This window comes from Pecten maximus, chromosome 15, assembly GCF_902652985.1.
Source record: "Pecten maximus chromosome 15, xPecMax1.1, whole genome shotgun sequence".
NCBI lineage: Eukaryota > Metazoa > Mollusca > Bivalvia > Pectinida > Pectinidae > Pecten > Pecten maximus.
The window spans coordinates 15,574,286-15,601,266 of NC_047029.1; the positions used below are offsets into that span (position 1 = coordinate 15,574,286).

The 26,981-nt window shown below is 35.4% G+C and overlaps 2 protein-coding genes across 2 annotated transcripts in view; one reads left to right on the forward strand and one right to left on the reverse strand.

Moving 5' to 3' along the window:
* The window catches only part of LOC117343228 (solute carrier family 49 member 4 homolog), an 18,115-nt gene extending 14,706 nt beyond the window's left edge, over positions 1-3,409 (forward strand). The window contains exons 10-14 of the mRNA XM_033905566.1: positions 701-809; positions 1,625-1,692; positions 1,935-2,053; positions 2,729-2,911; positions 3,258-3,409. Of these exons, the coding sequence (XP_033761457.1) occupies positions 701-809; positions 1,625-1,692; positions 1,935-2,053; positions 2,729-2,911; positions 3,258-3,391 (613 nt within the window). The 3' untranslated portion in view covers positions 3,392-3,409. The remainder of the gene's footprint in view (positions 1-700; positions 810-1,624; positions 1,693-1,934; positions 2,054-2,728; positions 2,912-3,257) is intronic.
* LOC117343286 (sodium- and chloride-dependent creatine transporter 1-like) lies at positions 3,384-25,642 on the reverse strand. Its single transcript, XM_033905630.1, has 15 exons — positions 25,621-25,642; positions 23,946-24,116; positions 23,564-23,695; positions 20,019-20,163; positions 19,362-19,472; positions 17,303-17,435; positions 16,235-16,369; positions 14,816-14,919; positions 10,572-10,696; positions 9,150-9,262; positions 8,565-8,699; positions 7,596-7,698; positions 7,184-7,284; positions 4,914-5,084; positions 3,384-4,698 (listed from the first exon to the last, which is right to left on the reverse strand). The coding sequence occupies exons 1-15, from the start codon at positions 25,640-25,642 to the stop codon at positions 4,603-4,605; spliced, it is 1,797 nt and encodes a 598-aa protein (XP_033761521.1). The 3' UTR covers positions 3,384-4,602.
* Between the last annotated feature and the right edge of the window lie 1,339 nt (positions 25,643-26,981).

A 26,981-nucleotide genomic window follows, 5' to 3' on the forward strand; every position in this document is an offset into this window, starting at 1 on the left:
TTTCCCTCTTTCACGAGATAGTATTAAGACTAAGGTTTCCCTCGTACACGAGATAGTATAAAGACTAAGGTTTCCCTCGTTCACGAGATAGTAAAAAGACTAAGGTTTCCCTCGTTCGGGATATAGTATAAAGACTTAGGTTTCCTTCGATCACGATATAGTTTAAAGACTAAGGTTTCCCTCTTTTACGAGATAGTATATAAACTTATGTTTCTCTCTGTCATGGGTCCGTATGTAGATTTTCTTCCCTGTGTCAGGGGATGATATATATAAATTTCCCCTCTGTCAGGGAATGGTATATAGACATGTAGACTTGTGTTTCTCTTGGTCAGGGATAGTGTTGTTAGATAATGGTGTCACAAGTATGTTGAAAAATTATATATCAATTAACGAATTCCTGGGCGTGAGATTTGTGTTTCTTTCTGTTAGGGATTGCATATAAAAATATGGTTGGCATCGGTCCGGAGAGAGCATATATAAACACTATAGCCTAAAGGCGAGTTAAAACAAAAACAATTTGGTTAGCAGAACGAGTGATAAAATCCTCTATTAATCTGCTCCCGGAACATGTCGTGGCTTTACATTGCAATGTGTTGTGATACGATTATTAATTATATTTACCTTTTGATCTAAACATTCAGAATAAATTATTTTACTCATTGGTGATTAACACTGTTGTATATATTTGATATTTTTCCAGGAGCAAGATGTTTTTACTTATAAGTGTTATATATGGACTTCCGCTGGGCATTGTGGGACTGTGGGGAAGTGTAATGTCCGTAACCCTGGAACCACATGGCGTGTCAGAGGTTAGGCAAATCATTTGTCGTCTAAAACACATTGGTGTATTCAAGTAAATATTGTGGATCGTTGTTACATCGAAATTCATCTCATCCGATGGCTGATTCCCGATAAAACATGCATCATATTCGTGTAGAATATTTTTGATAGAAAACGATATAAGCTATTTCATGTTGCAAGAAAATTCATAAGTAATTATGAACCATAACATATATAGCGTCCGTTAATTATGTCCTCTACATTGTAAGGATGTTGCAGTATTATCAATTTGAACAACTTCACTTGCAGTGGATTTTCTTGGACAATAATCAATGCTGTACGGTATTATGCAAGGTCGTTACACACATTGGGTTTGAGTTAATACCGGTATGGTAGGGCAATACATTGTATCATAAAAGGTTGGTACACATGGGGTTTGAGTTGATACCGGTATTGCAGGGTAAAAAAATTGTAGCATAAAAAGTTGGTACACGCGAGGTTTGAGTTAATACCGGTATGGTAGGGTCATACATTGTATAATAAACGGTTGGTACACACGGGGTTTGAGTTAATACCGGTATGGTAGGGTAATACATTGTATAATAAACGGTTAGAGTATACTCCGGGTTGAAGTCAATATCGGTATGGAAGGCTAACATCCTAAACCTGGTCAAAATGCCCCTATTTGGTAATAGATACACTTGTTAGCACAATGGCATGATTATTTGTTCAATGCAAGCAAAGTTTATGGACAACCTTAAGAAATATTAAGTCTAAAACATGAACTGTTACATCGAGCATACCATCATGTCTGTCCATATCATGACTTTTGTCATTTATTCAGGCACAAGCAGGATGGATTGGTTTTTACTCCATACTTGCTGGTTGTTTCGGCGCCCTCTTTATGGCAAGGTAAAAAGATAGTATCTTCTTGCTTACCAAAGTCTAAACTTAATATGATTATGTGATATGTCCCTACTAATGAAAATCAATATGCATTTAGTTAATTGACAGACAGAGTTACATTGTTTTATCCCAAAAACCAATGTATTAATATCAAGGTCCTGATGTTTATTTTCATCTCCTTAATTTAGTATAATGTGCAGATATCGCATTTCGGATGGGATATAATGGACTGATTTCATTTGTTACAGAATCTCTGATATGTTTTCGAAGCACATGAAACAGATCCTGATATTGCTGTTCTGTCTGGCGTTTTTGTGTTTCCTGTGGTTTAACCTGATCCTCATCGGGATTATTCCGAGTTCCATAGGTAGTTCCCCGATTCCGGTATTTGTGCCGTTCGGTTTTTAGTTGTAAATATACATATACATAACATAACATCATCTCATATTTAATTTCGTCACATATAACAAGTGTTATCGATTACAAAAGCTTGAACATACCTATACAAAACAATTGTATATTATTGAACTGTGCATGAACGACACCAACACAATTCCCAATTACGCAAAATATCCATTAAATCTAAAATACAATACAGTGTTGATTATGTAATTTTCATCTTGTGAAATAACCTCATATCTTAGTGATCAAATAATGCGCTTTGTACAGGCACCTGTTGATTTTCATTAGCAACGCATAATTACATTTTGTTTTATCACGAACCTGATTTATCTAATGCAATTGTATTTCCTATATATGTATTACGATACAATTTTGGAATATATATAATAAATATTTATATATAAGAACGCCGATGTGGCGCAGTGGTATAAGCTGTGGCTATTTCTGGCCAGGCGATTGGGTGCCGTAGATCCTGAGTTCGAGGCCCGGTCAGGGCACGAGTCATAAAGTTGTCTTCCTTCGTCAGTTGTGTTACTATATTATATATATTATTTTGCATTTTGATATATATATATATGTTACCATAATCAAATAAAATACGTGTAAGAACAATACACACCTAATCATCCTATATTTCCAGCCCAGATCTACATATCTGTCATTACGGGTACGCTCTGGATCAACGCTACCGTGCCACTGTTGTTTGAGATGGCTTGCGAGAATACCTACCCTATAGCTGAAGGCCTCACGACAGTTGTTCTAACTACATGGCTTAACGTTGTGGGACTGATCTTCCTCGGTGTACAAATGATCCCGAAAATAGGTATGTATTAAAATGATACTTCCAAACCAGATTTGTATGTTTCAAGTTCATATTTATATGATGCTGTTTATTTTTGGTTGTTCAGTGGGATAGTTGAAGTATTCATATTGTGTTGATTATGTTCATGCGTTTAGTCTGTTGTAGTATGTTTTATATTCTGTTGTTTATATTCATGCGTGCCGTCGGAGAGTTGTAGTATTATATGTGTGTATCCTGTTGATTATTTTCATGAGTTAATTTGGAGGGTTGCGGTAATTTGTATTTATAAAATATACCCTTTATCTCTGGATGTATCATTTGTTAGTTGGCATATCAGAGAAAAAGTACATGTACTTTCTAATTCCAGGCACCTCTTGGGAGAGTTGGAGTATTCTTGCGTCCATAGGTGTTTGTATCCCGATTTTGTGTTTAATGGGTGACAACTATAATAGGTTAAAAATTGATGAAAATTTTGAAAAGAAAACAACTCCTGTTCAATAAATGATGTTTAATATGAAATTGTGTCTGACGTTATTTTGTTTAATAATGTTGTTCAAATTGTACAAAACTACCGACTAATTTCAAAGTTTATGAATGGCACGTGTGACATGTTCGTGAGTCACGTGATTATGCTGTCGTCTGTTTTGTAATCAGGCTATTTAAGATGGCTCAAAAAGGCGAAATATTAAGTAGATAATAGATAAATCGTCAGAACATTGCGTGAAAAGAGCAAGACAACTACTTTGAGTGTTGCCAGATCAAATATTGGACCATGGCCAGTGACAAAGATAACTGAAGAGAGAGGCTGTGCATAAAACATACGCCTGAGGGGCAGATAACCCATTGTGGAAGCATGGTCCTACATAACTTTTGAGGGGCCGGTGAAGACGAGGAGAAGAGGTATGTTATTGGAAAAAAACTCTATGAAAATAGGTAAGCCCCAGGATCTAAAAGGACTTTGAGGTTTCTTCTGCCTCTGACACACATTTTTATAAGGCGAGAAGCGAAGAAAATAATTGCGATACGAGAGGAAAATTGCAGGGAACGGTTGTAGAAAAAGAGAACTTTCAGTTGCCTTGGATGGAACCCGTTATTATAGGAACTTTTTCCGTTGTAAATATTTGGATAAAACGGTGCATGCCTCGCTAAGATGTAATGATCTGCGGATGTTTTAAAGGGCACGCAGTTAGTATTATTTTCGTTTTTAAAATACCAATGCCTAAAAATGGGAAACCTACACGATGATTATTGTCCTAACCTTTTTCACTGTACTCGTTCAACACAGTAGTATTTTACACACACCTTACAACTCATATGATTGTATGCCAAAAGCTCCTACATCATTGTTATTGTATATTCACAGTTTCTGATCAGAGGCGAGATGAGAAGGCCGTTAACGAGGATGAATATTCCGGTTAATTTTCCCACATCTAGACTGAGGTCAGATTTTGCAAAATGCCTCTAACGGTAAATTACGGGGGCGATTAATAAATGTTATTCTCTCAGGAAGTGATAGGTACATGAATTTCTCCAATATTAAATTATATTTCTGCGTTAAAGTAAATTTTTGTGAAAATTACCTTCTTTCGTCGCTAATAGTTAACTCTCCGCAATCGTGTCCAAAACTTATAACAATTCCAAAATCTTATGATGACCTTTAGTGAATACTTTGTCATGTCACGCCGTTACAATTATGAAGACTACCAGATATTCTAGAAATTGCGTGGATCATGTCTAGCTGTGTCAACTCCCCACCTGTAGTGGATCTGATGTTTCTGTAATACCGGGGTGGTCACGTGTCGCCATCTCTGTAACATGGATACATAATTGTGATGGTACTTCTTATTTTGATTGTCAATACTCGATACAGTGAATTTAACATCAACAAAATACTAACTGTACTCGCCAAATTCTCACCAGCATTATTGATCCCATGCCCTAACAACTTCGCATTAATGACACATTATATATTATTTCGACGTATTTTTACAAAATATAGCATTACAAGAATGAAAATGCATACTTGAATCAGCGATCCCTGTGAAGTAGCCATCTTGAATAAAGCGAAGACTGGAATACACAACATGGACGACAGAGCCAACATGACGCCGAATGCCTGGGCCCAGTCAGGGTACTCGTAGGTTTTGTTATACCTCAGGGGCCGGAACATGATCAACTGTGCCAACAGCAGACCCTTCAAAACAACAAGGTACAAGGAAATAATTGGACCTGCCTTCTTATCGAGGACCTGCAGACTTAAAGCAAAAAGTACCATTAATCCAGTGTAAAACGGAATAAAATTTACGACAAAAGAGCAATTTAATGTTTTTAATAAGACTTCAAAAAATAGCAAAAATTATACTCCTTTCGCGCCGATCACCATAGTCATACATTTGACGTCACAATGTCTTGTCCGTTAAAAATGTTCTTACGTATTATATGATAACTAATATACTTATATTTATTAGTGTCGTGCCAGTGAAATCGGAAGGGACTTTAGTGTTTGTCTCGGTCTGTCTTTCCGTCTATCCAGATGATGGTTTCAAGCTAAAAGCTTGAGAAAGGTTTAGTTATGAGGTAATGCAGAGTGAGATTGAGTTTCGGGTCGAAAGGTCAAATACGAAGTTCACCGTTGCTAAAAATACATACTTTTCGTCGAAGTTCGATTTAAGATGATAACTTCAGAAGGGATTGATGATTTGGTTGAATCTTCGTACAAAGTTTTCCTATTTGATAATAGAGATTGGGTTGAGTTTTGGGTCGAAATATTAACTACGACAATCGCTGTGCTAAAATAGATAACTTTTTGTCAAAGTTTGGTTTTCATATAATAACTTCAGAAAGGATTTTGTTGAAACTTGATATAATTTTAGCTTGGTTTAATATCAGATACGTTTTTTTATCGATAACAAACATGTTTCTTCATACAATATCCCGAAGCATTATTCATACCACCACCTCATTTCAATAGTCATAAAGATGCAAATGTAAATAATATTAATGACATACTCATCTCCTTTTCTATATCATCTGCCCTTTATATCATTGACCATCAATTGGCATGTCAGCATCACCAACACCTCATAGTACACAGTGTCAGTATATCAGCTCTCTTGGTGATATTTATTATGCATTCCTACCATAGTATATAATATCTTGTAAATGTCTTGCCTTCATTTTAATTCCTTAATCAAAACCCTTACAGTGTCCACAGGTAAATAATGTGAAATTAAAAACCATATTTCAATTTCTTTATAGATTTTATATTTCTCAAACATGTAATACCAGTGACAGTAAGGGGAAGTCCAGTAAAATATGTACCCAGCCCCGGAATTCCAGCTTTTGTTTAGTAGAACCACCAGTACAATTTATTTTATAATTTACATAGAAGTAATACGATGAACATCCAACTAGTGATGGAGGTACTCGAGCAAGAAAAAAACATATAGTTATGGTATAATCCTTAAATTTGATACTTGCATACCAATTCAAAAACTTAAACACGAAGCTCACCGTCACTGAAATAAGGTTTTCATCACAACATTATCTTTTCTCGCCAAGTCTCATTAAATAGAAAAGGAATGATTATGTAAATGAGACATATGAATAGTAATGATATATACGGTCGAAAATATAATAGTTACCATACATAAAACCGATACATGCGATCGAAAACATTTATATCATGCACAATGCCGATACAAACGGTGGAAAACGTTTTCTACCACAATACGCTGTGTTATTCCACTCTCGAGCCATTTTATAAGTGTGCAGACTGTTTGATATACATGTATGTATGTTATATTCAACTAGTAGAATGTGGCCTTCGGTCTTTTGATTGCTCAAGAATTCGAACTATGACCCGAGCTGCAATTGTTATTGACGTCAAAAATACTCGAATGACGTCACATCACTGGGTCCCGCCCTTCACCTGTACACTTTATTTACATGCGCGAAAATACTTGGCCAAGTTTCTCTTTGATTCAAGCCGATATTATTGTAGTAGAAACAGGTCACACGACTCGTGATTTTTGGATATGGAATTTATTTCACACTCGTAAATCTGGTGTGTGTGGTTTTTTTTTTTTTGAAGTTGCAAAAACATTGCTAGATCTCTTGTCTTTTGTAACATACAAAAAAAATGCCTTACTCGTGTGAAATAAATTCCATATCCAGCAACTACTCGTTGTGTGTAACCTCTATATATTTACCATAGATAATACCGATACAAACGGTCGAAACATTATATTTACCATAAACAGTATCGACACATACGTTCGAACACATATTTACCATACACAAAACCGGTGACAGATACTTCCAGCAGAAATGTAGGTAAGGGTTGATCCGTGATCCTATCATCATCTCAATAGCGTCGTAAAACTGGTCAGCACCTTGACAGTAAAAACAAAATCAGTAGAAATACAACATTCATTGAATTGAAAACATTACCTTGCGTTTAAAAAAACAAAAAAGGGTTTGTCACATCGAAATATACATTTCTGGACATTTACAAAATTAAGATAAATTTTATTATTATCACCCATTTTATTTACACTGTACATTTCGCGTGGCATACAATGAATTTATTTCATGAATCCGGAAATTTGTTCATATTTGCATTGCGGGTTTGGTTCTCTCTTGAACATAGCACAAGCAATGCTGGAATTAAAAAAATAGAATATAATGTTTCTTAAAACAATACCGAATATCCAGGCAATCGCCACCAACTCCCAGAAGACAGACCATAACAGGACCATTCCACTAGCGGCGTAGTAATCAAATAGCTGGAAGATGTACATCCCACCCTGAAAGATGTCGTTTTCTTATTTATGTACAGAGTGTCATATAAGTCTGAACTCATACAAAGTACAAAAAAATTAGTAAAAAGTATTTATATGGAAATCAAGAAGAATTAATAGAAGAGTTATCTAAGAATGGTAACATCACATCACAGAAAACTGCATGTAAATGAAACAGTACTACTTGTACATGTAAATGATAAATTCAATAGTTAATAATTGTATAACTTAAACATTGGTTTCTTCTTAATTTGAATACACCATACTGATTTCGATTTAGATATAGATGTAATTTACATGTATAAAAAAGTTTTCAATTGATACTGAACGCCTTCCTTTCATTTTTAAAGCCGTCCTCCCTTCTATAATCTGATCCCGACCATAGGTATCCAGCAATGGAGTTTCTGAATATGAATAACTTTGGTCAACAAAAGTCTTATCAGAAACCATATGACAAACAGCCAGGAGATAACATCTAATAGAAAATAAAGTTCATGTCTGGTGTGAATTAGAATGATCGGGTTGAGTGACAGCTTGTGTAATATTCCAATAGGAGACTCACCTGATTCTCCTAATGACAACTAGTGTAATATTCTAGTCGGAGACCCAACTGATTCTACTTTTTTTCTTTTTTTTTTTTGGAATGACAACTCGTGTAATATTTTAATAGGAGACTCACCTGATTCTCCTTTGGTGGAATGACAACTCGTGTATTATTTTAATCGGAGACTCGCCTGATTCTCCTTAGCATTATAGGCGATTATGTTATATTAAGGTTTTAAATCACACTGAAAATTGCTTTTGGTCTTCTATAGATTTACAATTCAAAATCCTATATTGTATAGAAACCTTTGAATGAAGATAAAACCTACCCTCGATACTAGGGAAAGGCCGAGAAGGAAGGACAGGAGACAATAGGCCCCCACTAGCACCATCCGGCGATTCTTTCGTCTCATATTCGGAAAATAATCCATGATTGACGAGATGACAGCTTCAACTCCAACAAACTTAAAAGACACAACATAGATCATAGCTAAGGAACTACTCTCGTTGGATTAAGAAATACGTTCATATTAATTTTTCCAGTCAATAAATATTTTTTTTAATAAATGAACCACTAGTCAGTCCCATAATCATGTATTTCATATAGCACACGTCTTGATTTGGATATACAAAGAAATGCCTTATTTAAAGCGTCACGTAGATAGTAGTAGCATCGCTGTATAAATATGCAAACTATAAACTCTTGTGCTTGAATTCCACAAACTGTTTCTGGAATTGTACTTTCACATTTGGTATCAGATAAAATCCAGCTATAAAAAGATTAATACATATTAACAATGAATAGTTACTGTAATTATATTTGATACGTTTTGAAACATTAAATAATTAATGTGCTTTTGTTTGATAATTCAAAGTTTAAACTTTTACTGTAATATGTTTGTATTGTGACCTACATGACTGTCAAGCCCCAGTAGAACAATCATCAAAAAGAAAAGTGTCGCCCATAGCGGAGAGATCGGCATCTGTGTGACGGCATTAGGGTATGTAATAAAAGCGAGACCGGGGCCTAGAATGTAAAAAGACGGAATCTAAGCAAAAAACATCAAGGTAATACTGTAAAAATGAGCAGACGACATCTATACACAAAACATCAAGGTTATGCTGTAAAACATAGCAGACGACTTCGACTGCTGTTGTCAGTATAAAAAGATAATCTTAAAAATAAACACATTCGATATCCTCTTTATAAACCATAATATAAATAATATATAAAGGATATTGAATGGTTTCCCGTTGAATGCATTGTTTAAGGACTGATCAGCTCAATTAAGCGTTTTCGGAGAATCTGTGCACGAAAAGCTAATGTCAAGTGAGTATTTTGTCATAACATAGCAAAATAACCCATCCTTCTCTCTAAGCTTCGATCGTAAAAATCTGCAAGTCTCCATGAGGAGAATACAAAGTTCACTCTGATTGGTCAATACGAAAAAAAAAAAAAAAAAAAAACACTTTTCATTTTTGCCAATGAAATATAGAAATTTATCAAACCAATAAAACTTATATTTTCACTGCAGCGATGAGCAGTGAAAATATAAGATTTTGCAGTGAAAATATAAGTTTTGCAGTGAAAATATAAGTTTTCCGTTTCTCACCAATGAGAGCGGATCTTTGTATTCACCTCTATGAAACCTGCCGATTTTTCCAATCGAAGCGGAGATTGATAAATTGGTTATTTTGCTGTATTTCTGAAATGTTGTGACCAGGTTTTGACAAAATACTCACTTGACGTTAGCTGTCTATGCAAATATTCTCCGATAACAGCAGAAAACACTTAAATTGCGTTGATCAGTCCTTTCAAAATGGCGCCGTCAAGTTGACGTCGAGGAACGTCACAAAGCGATGACGTCATTACTGATTCCCGCACTTTTTGACACTATTAAATTTTCGATGTTTTTAATTTCGTTTTTAAGTATATGAAAGGCAATAAAAAGAAAATTGAACGGTTTCCCGTTAAATATAATATATATTTTACTCGTATGACAGAATATTTCGATATTTTTCACTCGTGCTTCGCACTCGTGAAAATATCGATATTCTGTCATACTCGTGAAATATATGTTATATTAAACGGGAAACCATTGAATATCCTCTATATATTGTTACTGCAAAAACTGATATTTCACTGGAAAATCATGTAATTTTACTGCTCATCGCTGCGGTGAAAATATGTTTTATTAATTATAATAATTCCTGTATTTCACTGGCAAAATGCAATAAATATATATGTAATACACACAATGTAAAACCATGTGTAAATGTATACAAATATAATTGTGAAGTTAAAAATATGATATAATTAAATAAGAATATATCACCTGCGTTGGCAACATCTGCTATTGGAAGATTGTGCTGTTTGGCCATGAAACCGAGTACGGAAAACACGGCGAATCCCCCTATCAGACTTGTACCACTGTTGATACACGATACCAGGATAGCGTCCCTGTAATATGATAATTAAAACAGGATAGCGTCTCTGTAACGTAAAAATTAAATCAGGATAGCGTCTCTGTAATGTAAAAATTAAAACAGGATAGCGTCTCTGTAATGTAAAAATTAAAACAGGATAGCGTCTCTGTAATGTAAAAATTAAAACAGGATAGCGTCTCTGTAATGTAAACATTAAAACAGAATAGCGTCTCTGTAATGTAAAAATTAAAACAGGATAGCGTCTCTGTAATGTAAAAATTAAAACAGGATAGCGTCTCTGTAATACAAATTAAAACAGAATAGCGTCTCTGCAATGTAAAAACTAAAACAGAAAAGCGTCTCTGTGATGTAAAAATTAAAACAGGAAAGCGTCTCTGTAATGTTAACATTAAAACAGGATAGCGTCTCTGTAATGTAAAAACTAAAACAGAATAGCGTCTCTGTAATGTAAAAATGAAAACAGGATAGCGTCTCTGTAATGTAAAAATTAAAACAGTATAGCGTCTCTGTAATGTAAAAATTAAAACAGGATAGCGTCTCTGTAATGTAAAAATTAAAACAGGATAGCGTCTCTGTAATGCAAAAATTAAAACAGGATAGCGTCTCTGTAATGTAAAAATTAAAACAGGAAAGCGTCTCTGTAATGTTAACATTAAAACAGGATAGCGTCTCTGTAATGTAAAAACTAAAACAGAATAGCGTCTCTGTAATGTAAAAATGAAAACAGGATAGCGTCTCTGTAATGTAAAAATTAAAACAGTATAGCGTCTCTGTAACGTAAAAATTAAATCAGGATAGCGTCTCTGTAATGTAAAAATTAAAACAGGATAGCGTCTCTGTAATGTAAAAATTAAAACAGGATAGCGTCTCTGTAATGTAAAAATTAAAACAGGATAGCGTCTCTGTAATGTAAACATTAAAACAGAATAGCGTCTCTGTAATGTAAAAATTAAAACAGGATAGCGTCTCTGTAATGTAAAAATTAAAACAGGAGAGCGTCTCTGTAATACAAACTAAAACAGAATAGCGTCTCTGCAATGTAAAAACTAAAACAGAAAAGCGTCTCTGTGATGTAAAAATGAAAACAGGATAGCGTCTCTGTAATGTAAAAATTAAAACAGTATAGCGTCTCTGTAATGTAAAAATTAAAACAGGATAGCGTCTCTGTAATGTAAAAATTAAAACAGGATAGCGTCTCTGTAATGCAAAAATTAAAACAGGATAGCGTCTCTGTAATGTAAAAATTAAAACAGGATAGCGTCTTTGTAATGTAAACATTAAAACAAGATAGCGTCTCTGTAATACAAATTAAAACAGAATAGCGTCTCTGCAATGTAAAAACTAAAACAGAAAAGCGTCTCTGTAATGTAAAAATTAAAACAGGATAGCGTCTCTGTAATGTAAACATAAAAACAGGATAGCGTCTCTGTAATGTAAAAATTAAAACAGGATAGCGTCTCTGTAATGTAAAAATTAAAACAGGATAGGGTATTTTTAATGCCAACATTAAAACAGTATAGCGTCTCTGTAATGTAAAAATTATAACAGGATAGCGTCTCTGTAATAAAAAGTAAAACAGTATAGCGTCTCTGTAATGTAAAAAATAAAACAGGATGGCGTCTCTTTAATGTAAAAATTAAAACAGGATAGCGTCTCTGTAATGTAAAAATTATAGCAGGATAGCGTCTCTGTAATGTAAAAACTAAAACAGAAAAGCGTCTCTGTAATGTAAAAATTAAAACAGTATAGCGTCTCTGTAATGTAAAAATTAAAACAAGATAGCGTCTCTGTAATAAAAATTAAATCAAGATAGCGTCTCTGTAATAAATATTAAAACAGAATAGCGTCTCTGTAATGTAAAAATTAAAACAAGATAGCGTCTCTGTAATGTAAAAATTAAAACAGGATAGCATCTCTTTTATGTACAAATTAAAACAGGATGGCGTCTCTGTAATCTAAACATTAAAACAGGATGAAGGCCATGTAATAGAAATAGAAAAACAAGAGCTTACATGTAATATATGAACACGGGATAGTTTCCATGTAACAGTAATATCAAAACAAGAAAGCTTACTTATGATATAAATATGAAAAATAGCGTTTTTGTAGTGTGAATACTGATGCAGGGCAGTGTCCCTATAATTCAGATATCAATACGGGGCAGTGTACATGTTATTTAGATATCAATACAGGACAGTGTCTCTAATACAAATACAGGACATTGTCCCTGTTATTTAGATACTAAAATAGGACAGTGCTCAGTGTGCCTGTAATCTAGATTTGAATACAAAGCAGTGCCCCTGTAATGTTAATATTAATACAGGGCCGTGTTCCTGTGATGAAAATATCTGCACGGGGCAGTGTCCCTATAATTAAGATATCACTACAGAATAGCGTCCCTGTAATTTATATATTAGTAAAAGACGGTGTCCTTGTAATTTAGATACCCATGCAGGGAAAAAACCCGTGATTTAGATATTAATACATGATAGCGTCCTTGTAATTTATATAACAATACAGGACGATGTTCTTACACTACAAATATGGAAAGTAACGTTAACATAGATACAGGATGTTGTCCCTGTGTAAATAAATATTAAAACAGGATAGCGTCCCTGTAATTAAGATATTAATCCAGGACAGATATTACTAAATGACAACGAGTTTTTACCTCGTCTGTTATCTGATATTCTATACATTCGATGGTCAAGTGGGATACTCCCAACCACAGGGGATTTCTGACTTTATTCCCGGTCGTTCATATGCGTAAATCCCGCCAATTGCAATATCAATGTAAGGCTGAAAAATTGCGATTGTCGTTAAAACGATAAAAATGTGTTGTTTATTTTATCTATTTGTATTATGTGGTTTCGGTCGTTTAACTAAGTTAAACCTCTGTCACAATCTACCGCGTTTCGACGACGTAGGCAAGATGTTGTTGAACGTCTCAAAGCCCTTAGGGGAACAACCATCCAATTGAAAAAATGGATTTTTGAAACATCCCCTGGGTATAGAAAGTTGAGCCAAGGATAAAATGTCTGTCAGCCACTTATTGGCCAGTATGTTATGCAGTAAGAAAATAGATATGTGGCCTAATAGGTAACTATCCATAAGAAATGTTGATATAAATTTCGTAAGTCCGATTTAATTTTTTTCCAAAAGTTCAGGAGATAATAATTAACAGGTAAACATTTTAGATTTTTAAATTTGTTTACTGCGAAATTCACCCATTTACAAAATGGCTACCGTGGAGAATATTTGAGCGGAAGGACCCAACTTTTGCTTTTGATTATGTGTTATATGAGACCCTAAACTTTTGTTATAAACCATAATTGTCATATTGAATTCAAAAATTTGAATGAAATACTCCAAAACGTTAACACTAAAGTCTTTGGAAAAACAATCGGTTGGTTGGTTCCTTAGGGAAAATGGCTGAAACTTTTCGGAAAACTTTAACACCTATTAGCAGTCTGACCCCAGGGCTACGCCCCTACGGCAGATCCCAGTATCAACGACCAGGGTAGTGATCGAGGAGTGCATGCCAGCGCCGAGTTGAGCGCAGTCATGGTGAAATAATGGTAATAAAGATGTTCTCTTTTTTCAGTTTAAACGGGATGGCTCACAACGCACTGGAAACTCCTGCAAACACTCTGTAATCGCCCTGTTATCACTCCGCCAGCTCTGGGGGACGGGACAGGATCGTCCAGGGAGCTCAATTATCGCTTTGGCACTTGCGTACAGTCTTCGCGGATGCCCAGTCAAATAAGTAACACACCGTGTAAGCACCGTTGGCCGTAGGTGCGTCATAAAAGCGCGGTAGAGAGCAGTGCTATAGGATATCTTACAGTGCTGCTATGGAGATCCTACGGCTTCATAGTACTTTGCGGTTTAACCCACTGAGGCAAATGGAGATGCTCCGCACTGCAGCGGCGCTATAAGAGACCCTACTGAGCGCACTTCAGCGTTCACCATTTTCAATAAATAGTACGTGATTCCCGTTAGAACGGAACCATTGTGCGACAGTGTTTTTAAGTTTAAGTAACTCATTGATAATTTCATACAATTATTCAATACACAACTGACGAATATGTACACCTGTTTCGTTATGTTTAATATTATGGATAATATTTACCTGTAAAAATTGTTTGTGAATTTATTGTAACTTCCAAGGGTAATTACTTGGTTGGCAGCGATGGCGTAAGAAAAAAAAACTTGTGTTCCACCGTCCATCCACACCTGTTAAAATTTTTTTAAATCCAGAGATAATTTGTCAAAATCCAAAAACAACAGGCAAGTTAAAATCAAGTCTGTCGATGTGCAATGACAACATCTGAACAAAACCATACATATCTCGTAAAGAGCAACTATCAATAAGTAGACAGACATGAGCTCGATTTCATTTCCATGTATTTTGGAAACCTTCCCGATTAACTAACGATGTAAGTATGACAAAATTTCTTGCAGCGTGTCATTCATTTCGGACACGTATTTTTTAATGTAGTAGAGTGATTTAATGTAGTTTTTAATAAAATATATAAAACATTGATGCTGTGTTGTTTTGTTATATTTATATATATGTATATGTATATGTATGCATGTATAGAAGACAAGTATAGAGTATTTTACCTGTAATATGCCCTGAGGGAAGACCCAGACCAGGTGAGTATGAGCTCGTGTGTAAATGGGAATGTCTTGTGCTGTGCCGGTTCTATCCAGTTTTTGGTCATGTGCACGTGTTTGAAACCTGTTTGTCTATTTATATAGTTAATTGTGTTGGTCAGTTCGTAGGTGTGTCCGTATTCTGTAATTTGATTGGTCTTAGTGGGGTCATAGTTATGGGTATATTCAGGGTGTTTGCCGCCTAAATTCAGAGGAAAGAAAGATTTTGAAGGGAACAGAACTAATTTCTATCAGTGGCAATAAGGAAACAAGAATGTATTGGCATAGTGTATCGGAGGAGAGCGTTTGATCAGTGTATAAGTCCTAGCCTACGTCCAGTTAAAACTACTAGTGCCTCCATTCCATAGATGGGGGCGTATTCTGAATGACAGCACGACTGTCATCATGGATTGGAAAGTGGAATAAAAGAAAAGAACCCTAAGACACGTTTTTGCCATCCTTAAAAATGAGTCTGCTACATTAATGCAAATCCACACACACACACACACACACACACACACACACACACACACACACACACACACACACAAACAACGCGCATATTAAATGAAAATACAACAAAATAATTACTAGGGAAGCTTTATAGCCCAAAACTGTAAAATAAATGTTAAAGAATATTGGGTAACCTTCATAGTCCAAGATTGTTAAATAAATATCATTAACTATTTAGATAGATTTATATTTCAAGATTGTGAAGTACATATTAACTAATGCTGGAATAGATTTACGATCCAAGAACGCTGTATGTATGTTTCGATATACCTAAAATAAAGAAATACAGTACTCTCTTTATTAAACGCGACAGACAAAATATATCAAAATATTAAAGGCATTATTTAAGATCAATTGTATACAAAAATAAAATATATACCTGTACATCAGTAAGTCGTGACAAGTCTGGTTTAAGGTAGTACACTATACCCTCTCTGGCGCCATCTAGTGTCAATCCGCGCACCAACAACACACTCAGTATGATGTAAGGGAAGATGGCCGTGAAGTATACAACCTTATCAATACAAAATGACCTCTACAAATACTCTTCCTGGTTAATACAAACGTATGGTATTCACGATATCAACCAAAATGTCTGTAAAATATTGAATTTGCGACTTGCATTTAAATGGATTAATAATTTTATTAACGAAAATGATATAGCATTTTTAACTCCAGAACAGTGTGTTTGCAAAAACATTAACAATGCTGAACACGGCGATGGTTGACTAATAAAAAAACAGCCAACCACTCAGGCTGCACCATGTCCGACGTTAAATTGTAATAATGATCCATCCACTCAAGCTGTACCATGTCCGACGTTAAATTGTAATAATGATCCATCCACTCCAGCTGTACCATGTCCGACGTTAAAGAATATCAATAACCCATCCACTCAAACTGTACAATGTCTGGGGTTAACGAATAACAATGACCCATCCAGTCAAACTGTACAATGTCTAAGGTTAAAAAATAACAATGAGCCATCCATTCAAACTGTACAATGTCTGACGTTAAAGAATAACAATGACCCATCCACTCAAACTGTACAATGTCTGACGTTAAAGAATAACAATGACCCATCCACTCAAACTGTACAATGTCTGACGTTAAAGAATAACAATGACCCATCCACTCAAACTGTACAATGCCCGACGTTAAAGAATAACAATGACCCATCCACTCAAACTGTACAATGTCTGACGTTAAATATTAGCAATGAGCCATCCACTTCACATTTGCAATGTCAAATGAAAAAGAATAGTAATTAACCATCAACTTAAGCTTTACAATGCCAGACGTTAAATAATACAATGAGACATTCAAGCAAGATCTACTATGTCGGTCCTTTAATAATATCAATGAGCCATCCGCTAAATCTGTGTAAAGTCGGACGTTAAATAAAAGCAATTAGCCACCAACTCAAGCTGTGAGATGTCGCACTTACCTTGCCCGTCCATTTGACGCCTTTCCACAGGCAGAAGTAGACAATTACCCATAAAACCAGTAAGGATAGGGCTAGCTGCCAGACGATACCGCCTCCTTCTGTGATGTCATTGGTCAACTGTAGAACCCCTCGTCTGTTGACAGCAGAGCCACATGTAAATACATACGATCGTGAATAAGTAAAACAAAGCAGGCCGTCCCAGTTATGCCATAGTGCCATGTCATAATGACGTAATACATATGTGTAGAAACACTTTAGTGACATTCTCAACTAAGTACGTCATGTAATTAGCATGGTAGTAAAAAGTAACTATCAGAGTTCAGCTGTTGAATAATCAATCTCATGTTTTGCAATCAAGACTTATCCCTACATGTTGATTATGGTATTAGTACAGAGACTCGATTTCTCATAGCGTTTGGAATAGCATAGACATGTGACCGGAAGTGTGGAAAGCATGTGCAATCAGTCAGTTCATTTTGTTAATAGATGATATGGTACTTCGCAACCAGTACTCAACCTTTCACATGCAGTTGCATTCTCTGAAAGCCTTTACACATACATACCTACTAAAAAGAAAGCAATATTCAACAACCGCTAGGTTATTCCTAATTTCCTTACGAACGGTACAGGACAAAACTGTCTAGTTTCAGTCTTGATCTGTGACGAGGACGAGAAATATGAGAATACCTACATAATGTTTAAATTGTAGTTCAAATTCATATATTTACATTCTGAGTGTTGATTCTTTATATGAACATACCAATTGAAAACAACAAACATCAGACCATGAAAACAGTATGAAAACATCGTTTCATATGCTGATTTTCCACACATTACATCAGAAAAAATATTAATACGCTTGCAGAATAGTCCCCGATTCATTACCGTAATTTATGTTTTCTTTGCCATTTATTCATATGAAATAAATCTAATTATTGTATACCATGTTATTTCATGTCATTTTGTTTTGAATAACAAGCAAAACAAAAAACAAAATAAATAAACAAATAGAATAAATAAACGACTGGAAACTGCGGAGAGGAAGGACGCGGTAAACGATCGATGGTGCATTGGCGGGATCACCGACTGTTCCATTAATTTAGCATCTTTTCGTATATAGTTATCAAAAGTTCAAAATTTTAAAATTAATCTGTTCGTTTTGTTTTTATTCTAAATCATCCTCATGTAAACATATGAATTGAATGGATTTATTTGATTTTGATGGCGGCTATGAATAGCAGTAGCTATCTACACATCTTCCGAGGTGCGCTAACGAGCACCACAAGATATGTAGATAGATACTGCTATTTATAGCCGTCATGAAAATGAAAAAAATCCATTCAATCCCTATATCTTAAAAAAACGAAAACGACAGAAAATGCCGCCATAATTACAAAATACCGCCATAATTACAAAATACCGTCATAATTACAGAAAACCGCCATAATTACAAAATACCGTCATAATTACAAAATCGTTATTTAAACTCAATATCGGTAAGACGAGGGCAACACTAACAGCGAATACCGATATTTGGATTCTCAAACACACCCACAAAACTTTGACAAAAACACCCACTAAACGTGGACAAAAACACCCACAAAACGTGGACAAAAACAACAGAGAATACCGACATGATAACGAAATCTGAATTCTAAATAACATTGGCAAAACGTGGACAGAAACAAGAGATAATACTATACACAATACTGAAAACATAGTTCTACATATTCATCGAAAAAACCCTAACCAAAACCCGAGGGGCCTAATAGATGTAATTAGCTAAACCAGATGTTACGGGTGGGTAAAACCAGATGTTACGGGTGGGTAAAACCAGATGTTACGGGTTAGTAAAACCATGTGTTGCGGGTAAGTAAAACCAGGTGTTGCGGGTAAGTAAAACCAGGTGTTGCGGGTAAGTAAAACCAGGTATTACGGGTTAGACACATTCGACACAGTCGATGCATTCACCAATCATTATCCATATTGAATTGTTTTACAGAAAATACAGAAAAAATGATGGTTGAATGGTTGTATTCCGAAAAAAAAACAGTCTTACTCCCAAAATTCCACAGCTGGGTCAACATCGTTCTCAGAAGTAACATTTTGGTTCAACAGAGATTGAATGGTAGAGTTGGTTGTGTTGTGGTCTGTGTCAAAAGAAGCACATCTAAAAAAGTAGAAATCGTTCCATTTCAACATCAGATTTGCAAGATTATTTCTGATTACTTTTCTGTCATCCATCTATATATGATATTTACCGCTCAACAACATGTAAACAAAAGCATCAGTATGAAAACTCAAATACAAGATGAGAATACGCAGCTATCAAACGATAAACATATGCTTTTATAAAGTAAATGTGTGCTTTTAACATCCATTACTGTATCAGGTCTGGGTAACAACAACTTAAGAAGCGATTTTCCTTGCGAGAAATGGTCCCAATTAGTACTACAAAACGAAGTACAAGAAGCAACATGAACCAATAATATACAAATAAATGTTTGGCCTACATATGGAGACAAAATGATATGATACCCAAGAGAGAGAGAGAGAGAGAGAGAGAGAGAGAGAGAGAGAGAGAGAGAGAGAGAGAGAGAGATTTTCTACGGACATGACAGATGATTTCTCCGGCAAAGTTGTAGGTACTATTTCAACTAGCTAGGTCTTTGCTTTTGTGCAGAAACATCACAACCTGGCAGGTTACACTATTTACCTGTGCGTGTTCCAATCGTTGTTGCACGTAGACCAAGGCAGTACAGATGTTAAACTTAACACGAAGTAGTAGCCAGCCCAAGCTAGAACCATGATGTAGTAGATGTTGGTAAGGAAAATCGTAACGAAATTTGCTAATCCTATTCCTGCAATATAAAACAAATTCGTGGTATTCGTGGAATAAAAGGTTGTGATATATATTTGTAATCATTCAAAACATCATGGCTAAAATCGTTTCTGGTGAGCTTTTGAATCCCCGAGGTTTGCATTTACCCTATATGCCGAAAGAGATTATACAGAAGAGTGTCTCAGGTTAAGATTTTACAAATGATTTGATTTCTATGTTGGATACTGGGCATCCCCTTCTCTCATAGAACCTTTGTACTAAATATGGAGACGATTTGCTAACAAGAATACAAGTTATCGCACGGAAACAAATGTGTGAATAAATCTATATTTTCAGTAGCAGATCATGTGACCTCTTACTTATAAAACTCAAATGCAAATCCAAACATCTCCTCCACGCGGGGAACCAAGCAATATGTCTCCCCAAAAATTACCTGGGGGAGACATAGTAAATGATTATCATTTATTCGATTTATTGATATAAATAATTCCATTATACTGTATATTATTTATATCCTTAATTATTTATGTCAATAATTCAAGTAATAAAGTGATATCAATACGAATTTTGGTATAATTTATTCATTAAATAATACCACAAATTAGAATTCATGATATCTTTTATTCACGAATTGATATCACAAATTGTATATTAATAATAAAACGGTACTGGGGGAACAGTCTAATCATTGACAGCGAATAACAAGAAAGGTCTTTGGCAACAGATCCTTAGGAGTTGTCTGCTAACCTGCGTATTTCTATGTTCCCAAGTGCCAATGAAACAACTGTTCAATATTATTCAATAAAATTGTATCTTTTTTTATTTGTGTTGAATAAAACATCAGTTATACCAATTAAAGATTTTCCCAGTCGCCATATGGACATTTCACCTCAACAGTAGAAGCCATATTGAAAAACAAAATGGCGTATGAAATATACTTATATGCAGTTATTGCTTTGTTTGTGTACTTTACACTTAACACATAGAGATACATTTCACGATATCTAGAAACTTGTTTTTATAAGCTACTTGTCATTTACGAAAGGGTAAAAATAAAGAAATGTACCATAAACGAAAACTGCGTTGTACATAACAATGTCACATTCTCTCTTAGAGGTTACAACGCAACACTTTTGTATTTTACAACACCGGTTGCGTTGTCATCCTTTTCCCGCAGACATTACAAATTATGCAGTATTTTCTTAAACGGAATGTATGGTGGTTTTATCATGATTGGTATTGAAAGAGTGTTTTTATACTGAAGCTCCATCTTTCGTTCCTTTTTATACATATTATGTAACGGTTCCGTTTCGTCGTGTCAAATGTGTTCAACCTTGAGCAACCCAGGTTCAGGGGAATATTCGCGGTTGCGTCCCGTACTGTCAGAAATACCAAGGTACCACACGTGTACCAAGTGAGCCTACCAGCCAATGGCTTCTATAGACTAACAAACAATTACAAAACGCCTGAATTTATACTCAGCTGCCCTACAACGAAAATTGCGTGCAGAGTCTAATATGCTAGATCCTGGCCTAATGCTATTGGAAACGTAACCAATGAAAATACATATATGTAAAAATATTGACAAATGACTAAGGGACTACCAGCAGAAGCAGAAGCGCGTCTACATCCGGTAAAATATACAAATCTGTGATCATGTCACTTACGGAAAAGAAATACCATGAAGTATGACAGAATGTCAGAACTATTACGAACGTAGCCATATAAATGTAACACAGGTACGTTAATAACCACCCAGAGACCCCGTGTATCTATCGATTATAACACAACTATAGCTTTTTAACTAGTAAAACCTATCCCCGCTACACATAGTTAAAATACAGCAACGAGGTTTTTACCCAGAAGCATGGTCTTTTAGGTTTTATACAGTAACGACGTATTTATCTGTAAATGTTCTGACTATTTTCCGTCTTAACCTTCACCGGTCAGTAAGATATAAACACAAGTTAGGCTCGTTATTCGAGCACTTACAAACCGTTCAATATTGATGAATGGCAATGTATCTTACAAGCAATGAACTGGTATATCTACATTTGGCTTACATTTATCCTGACAACAGAAGCATTCAGCTATAGCAAAAACTGACCTTCAAGTGGTAGTACAGAACTGTCACGGACTTTTGTGTCATGGGCTGGATATTTTATAAGTGCCGCGGGTAAATCACGGGTTATCAATTTTTGTGTCGATTAATTGTTGGCCTTGGAAAGTCACCTGACCAAATAGTACACGTTTCAAAAGCCTGCCTTCTGGATATTTATTATAAATAAGCTCGTTCTCGTCCATCGTACAAACGTACATAGATGAACGTGGATTTGTGGTATATCACCTTATAAAAAACCACATGTACAGTTGGTAGAGACATTTCCTGAGGATGATGGTAAATTAACACATGTCAAACAGTAAGTTTGTATTGATAAAGAGCGCCTACTATGAATCAAACTACACATCAAGTACATATAAATACAGTGGACTCTGTCTAAACTAGACACATTTGGGACCACAAAATAAAGCCGGTTTGTAGAGAGTTCCGAATAGTAGAAATTCTACTTTTATCTCGTTGTTGAATGCAAAAAAAATGAATAAAAGATATACTATAAAGATGTCATTGTGCATTATTCACGCATATACAAACTTTGAATTGAATAGCAGAATTTAATTCAATACTGGCAATATGACAACATGACACTATGTGTATTGAAGTACGTTACATCGGTTGCAATCGGTTGTATTAAGAGGCTTTCCACTGAGCCCGAACGATCAACCGATCTGACACTTTCTTGCATCTGAAGAATTAGCCTCAATTTCTAATTGGTCCATAATGTTGGCGGCTGTCGCGAGATCCATGTTTGTTAATAATATATACGGAGTAATGCCAAGTATGTCGTCATCATCATCTCAGACTTCCTCATCCGGGTACGTTCGTGTAGTGAGGTCCGCGAAGGGGAAGCCAGCCAGTATGAAACATTTCTTAATTACGATACATTTACAAACACGTAACATTATGGGTATAAATTGACAAAAATGCATTCTTTATTATACGTAACAACTGTTTATGTGTTTATCCATCCGTAGCCACCTTTGGACAGCAACGTTTAATGGTCAATTGATAATATACCTGTGCGACAATTACAACTGTATAAACACTCGTCGGGAGCCCCTGAAGCTACCCGGCTACGGGCAAACATTTAAGGGGCCGACGCCGGTTTATACAGAGTAGATTTACTAGTAAACAGAAGGAATGGGGCCGGAATATATGGCCGGATTACAGAATAGAAAGAATCCGGATTATGCAGAGTTTATTAACTATAAATAAAGAATTATTTGGCCTTTTTTGGCAAATATCTGGTATGGAAAGAGTCCGGTTTTAACAGAGTGCACTGTACATTTAAAACCATTACCTTGGAATACGGGACAAATTCCCCACGCTTTAAAGCCAGACAAACTCATATACTGTCCCAGTCCTAGCTCCAGTATGAACATCGGAACACCTCCCATCACGACGAACGTTAGAAATGGTACGAGGAAAGCACCTTAAAATAGAGAGAACATTAAAACTGTAGTTTATAGCAAACATTATCGACTTAGTTGTTCAGAGCATATGTACTTGTGTGCAACCGCTATTTCTGATTTGTGACTTTTGAAGCGATAATGATAATTATCGTATCAATTTTGGCGAATTATGCTTATTTTGATATAACATTGATCGCATAATTTTGCACAAGTTAATAATTACCAAATCTGTCTTCTGGTGATAATATTACTATTTGCAGTCGTACATACCTCCTCCATTTTTGTAACAGAGGTACGGAAACCGCCACAGGTTACCGAGTCTTACTGATGTCCCAACACAGGAGATGATAAAGTCTAACTTTGTAGTCCATGTTTCTCGGTGAATTTTGTCTCCCTGGTCCTCGATAAAACTCTCAACCACAGCTACACTTAAGTTGTCACCTGGACAATGTATACAAGGATGCCATAAGTACTAAATTTAAAAAATGGCTTCCCGCTAAACTTGTGTTTCTCGGAGTTCTCTTAAACAATGTCAATGTAGCATTAAACGGATGTTAATTCTCTACTAGGACATAAAAAAGCGAAACCAAAATACATCTTAACAAAGGTCGAACAAGTTCATACATCATATTCTCATATCAGTCAATTAAAATGTACATTTGCTTATTTTAATACACATAATGAGTAATTACGAAATTCACTAACACTGTTTTGACCACTTTATCATCGAGTTGTCGACTTAACGACACTAAGTTGAGTTTCTAAGTATGATGTATTTACTACATATAAAATATACATGTATATCAATAATCAAATGATTCGAGAGAAGTGTCAAAGAAAAATCATACAAACATTGATGCAACTATTTGCGATACTTTTACAGGAGACTGTTTAAAAGGGGTTTGGACAAGGTTTAGTCAGGTAAGAAAAGGACGGCTTTTGTGGCCTTAAAAAGCACACGTTATAAATAGTATCTACTTAATGTTGATACTTGCTAGCAATAGTACTAAGATGACACTGGCACCGTTCCGCTATATCTGGGATGTGTTTCTAAATAACGGTGGCCACCATGACTGATATTTAACCGAATTGTAATCTTCTTCAATGGCATAATCCACAAATTGAAGTTTGGACTTCATAAAATCATTTCACTTCTGCTTTTATGGAGTTTGTATTTACATTATGGTCGATTGATCGCCAAAGCCTGTTGGGCCTCTAGTTGAAAAGGTAAATGGTCTTGAACAACATAATGAAATAAATATACCATGTGCTTTATTCTAGAGTATCAGTTGTTTAAAATAGGTTGGAGATATAATCATATCATGCGGTATTGATATTGTTTCAATTGGTGGGCGATATAATCATATCATGTGCTAAAGATTTTATTTCCAATGGGCTGGTGATATAATCAAATCATATGTTATGGATGTTGTTTTCATTGGGTTAGCGATATAAACATATCATGTGCTACTGATGTTGACGCAAAAAAACCCGTGTGATTATTTAATGGCATCTGAACACATGGGAATATAGATTGTCTGAAAACATTTCTCGCTAACTATTAAGTCATCAAAATGTGTTTACTCTCAAAGTAGTAACGCTTTGTGTAGAGTAAGATCACGATGATAACTTCATTTTTATGCAGAGCTCCGCTTATGTAATACCCATAGGGAAGTGATATATTTCCACCTCAAGTGGAGGATATCTGCTACAATGTTCAAACGGAGTTATTTTAAAATATAGTTTTCTGTGATAAAAACGTAGATAGTACGGTTTACAGAACAACGCTGATCATAACCGTAATTGTTTATATGCCAAATTATACATTATTGTATATTCACACTAAAGCAATGCAGAGAATGGTCTTCAATCATACATTTTTTAAAGAAAAGTTGATCAAGTTGAGTTACAATAATTAATATCAATACAGAATAATATTTCATACCTGCTTTCCTTTTTGCGTCCATTTGATATGAGGTGTACAGTAGAAGGCTTGAGACCGGCCGGTATAAAACCTGTAAAATATGATCCCTTTTATATGACAATGAGACGCCTGGAATGTACTAATAAATATTAAAGATTCTCTGATATCTCCGTCAATATACAATATAGTATATCAAAGCTACCGCGCCGCTAACCATCAGCGGGAGAGAAATATCATTTTAAATAATTGTTTTTAAACAGCAAAGCATTGTTAGCTTTTGATGAATTACAAGCGCTCTGAAGTAGGATGTCACAGACAAAGTTTTTTAACAATAGGATAAACGAATCACAAAAGCAATAAAGTGAGTGACTCTATCACTTTGAAGATGGCTTACGTTACCGATTTTTAAAATTCATTTGATTTTAAACATTTAGCGAAAGGTTTATATATAGACATTTGAGGGCAATGCAAGGGTTGATTGATAAGTTGTGAGCCTCGTATGCATTATTTTTAACATTATCTCCTTCAGTATCTATACACTTTTGCCAGCGGTGTTTAAGGGCCTCAATGTCACTTATACAAAGAACCCCTTTCCGTGGCTGTTCGGAAAGTCATCGACTGCGTGTTAGGATTAGGGTGCCTAAAAACTGTTTTCAGTTTTGGAAATAGATGAAAGTCTGATGGAGCGAGGTCGGTTGAATAAGGCGGATGTTTAAACAATTTAAAGCCACAATCGTGAATGGCAGCCATGGCAATGACAGACTTTTTAACCCTAACCCTAACTCAACCCGACTTTGTCTATTTTGCAAAATCGCCTTGTCCTGTTTACTTTGAATTGTTCCCTCGTCGATATAAACTAACCAAATGAGACCAGTCCTTGAATACACGGCCCTATATAAACTAACCAAATGAGACCAGTCCTTGAGTACACGGCCCTATATAGTCAGAGATTAATAGGACTTAAAAAAGAACATCCTTTAGTATCTCCGTCAATACGAGGCTCACGACTTCCAATCAGCCCTCGTATCTCAACCATACAGTAATATAATTGGAATATAACTACCATAGCGTAATGTCTTGCAGGATACCTCTACCATATTGATATGAAACGGCGGTTATCTCAACCATAGAGTAATGTTACGGTGGATAGTTCTACCATATGTAGAGATGAAACGCGGGATATCTCAACCATAGAGTAATGTAACGGGGGATATCTATACCAAAGAGTAATGTAACGGGGGATATCTATACCAAAGAGTAATGTAAGAGGTGATATATCTACCATAGAGTGATGTAAGAGGAGATATATCTACCATAGAGAGATGTAACGGGGACATATCTACCATAGAGTGATGTAACGGGGATATATCTACCATAGAGTG

What these genes read in the sequence shown, in the direction of transcription:
- LOC117343286 (XM_033905630.1), bottom strand. Translation starts at nt 25,642, where the DNA reads ATGGACGCAAAAAGGAAAGCAG. An exon ending in AACGATTGGAACACGCACAG is followed by an intron (nt 19,473 to 20,018) that starts GTAAATAGTGTA and finishes CTACTTTTTTAG; the next exon opens with ATGTGCTTCTTTTGACACAG. An exon ending in CCAGCTGTGGAATTTTGGGA is followed by an intron (nt 17,436 to 19,361) that starts GTAAGACTGTTT and finishes TGCTGTCAACAG; the next exon opens with ACGAGGGGTTCTACAGTTGA.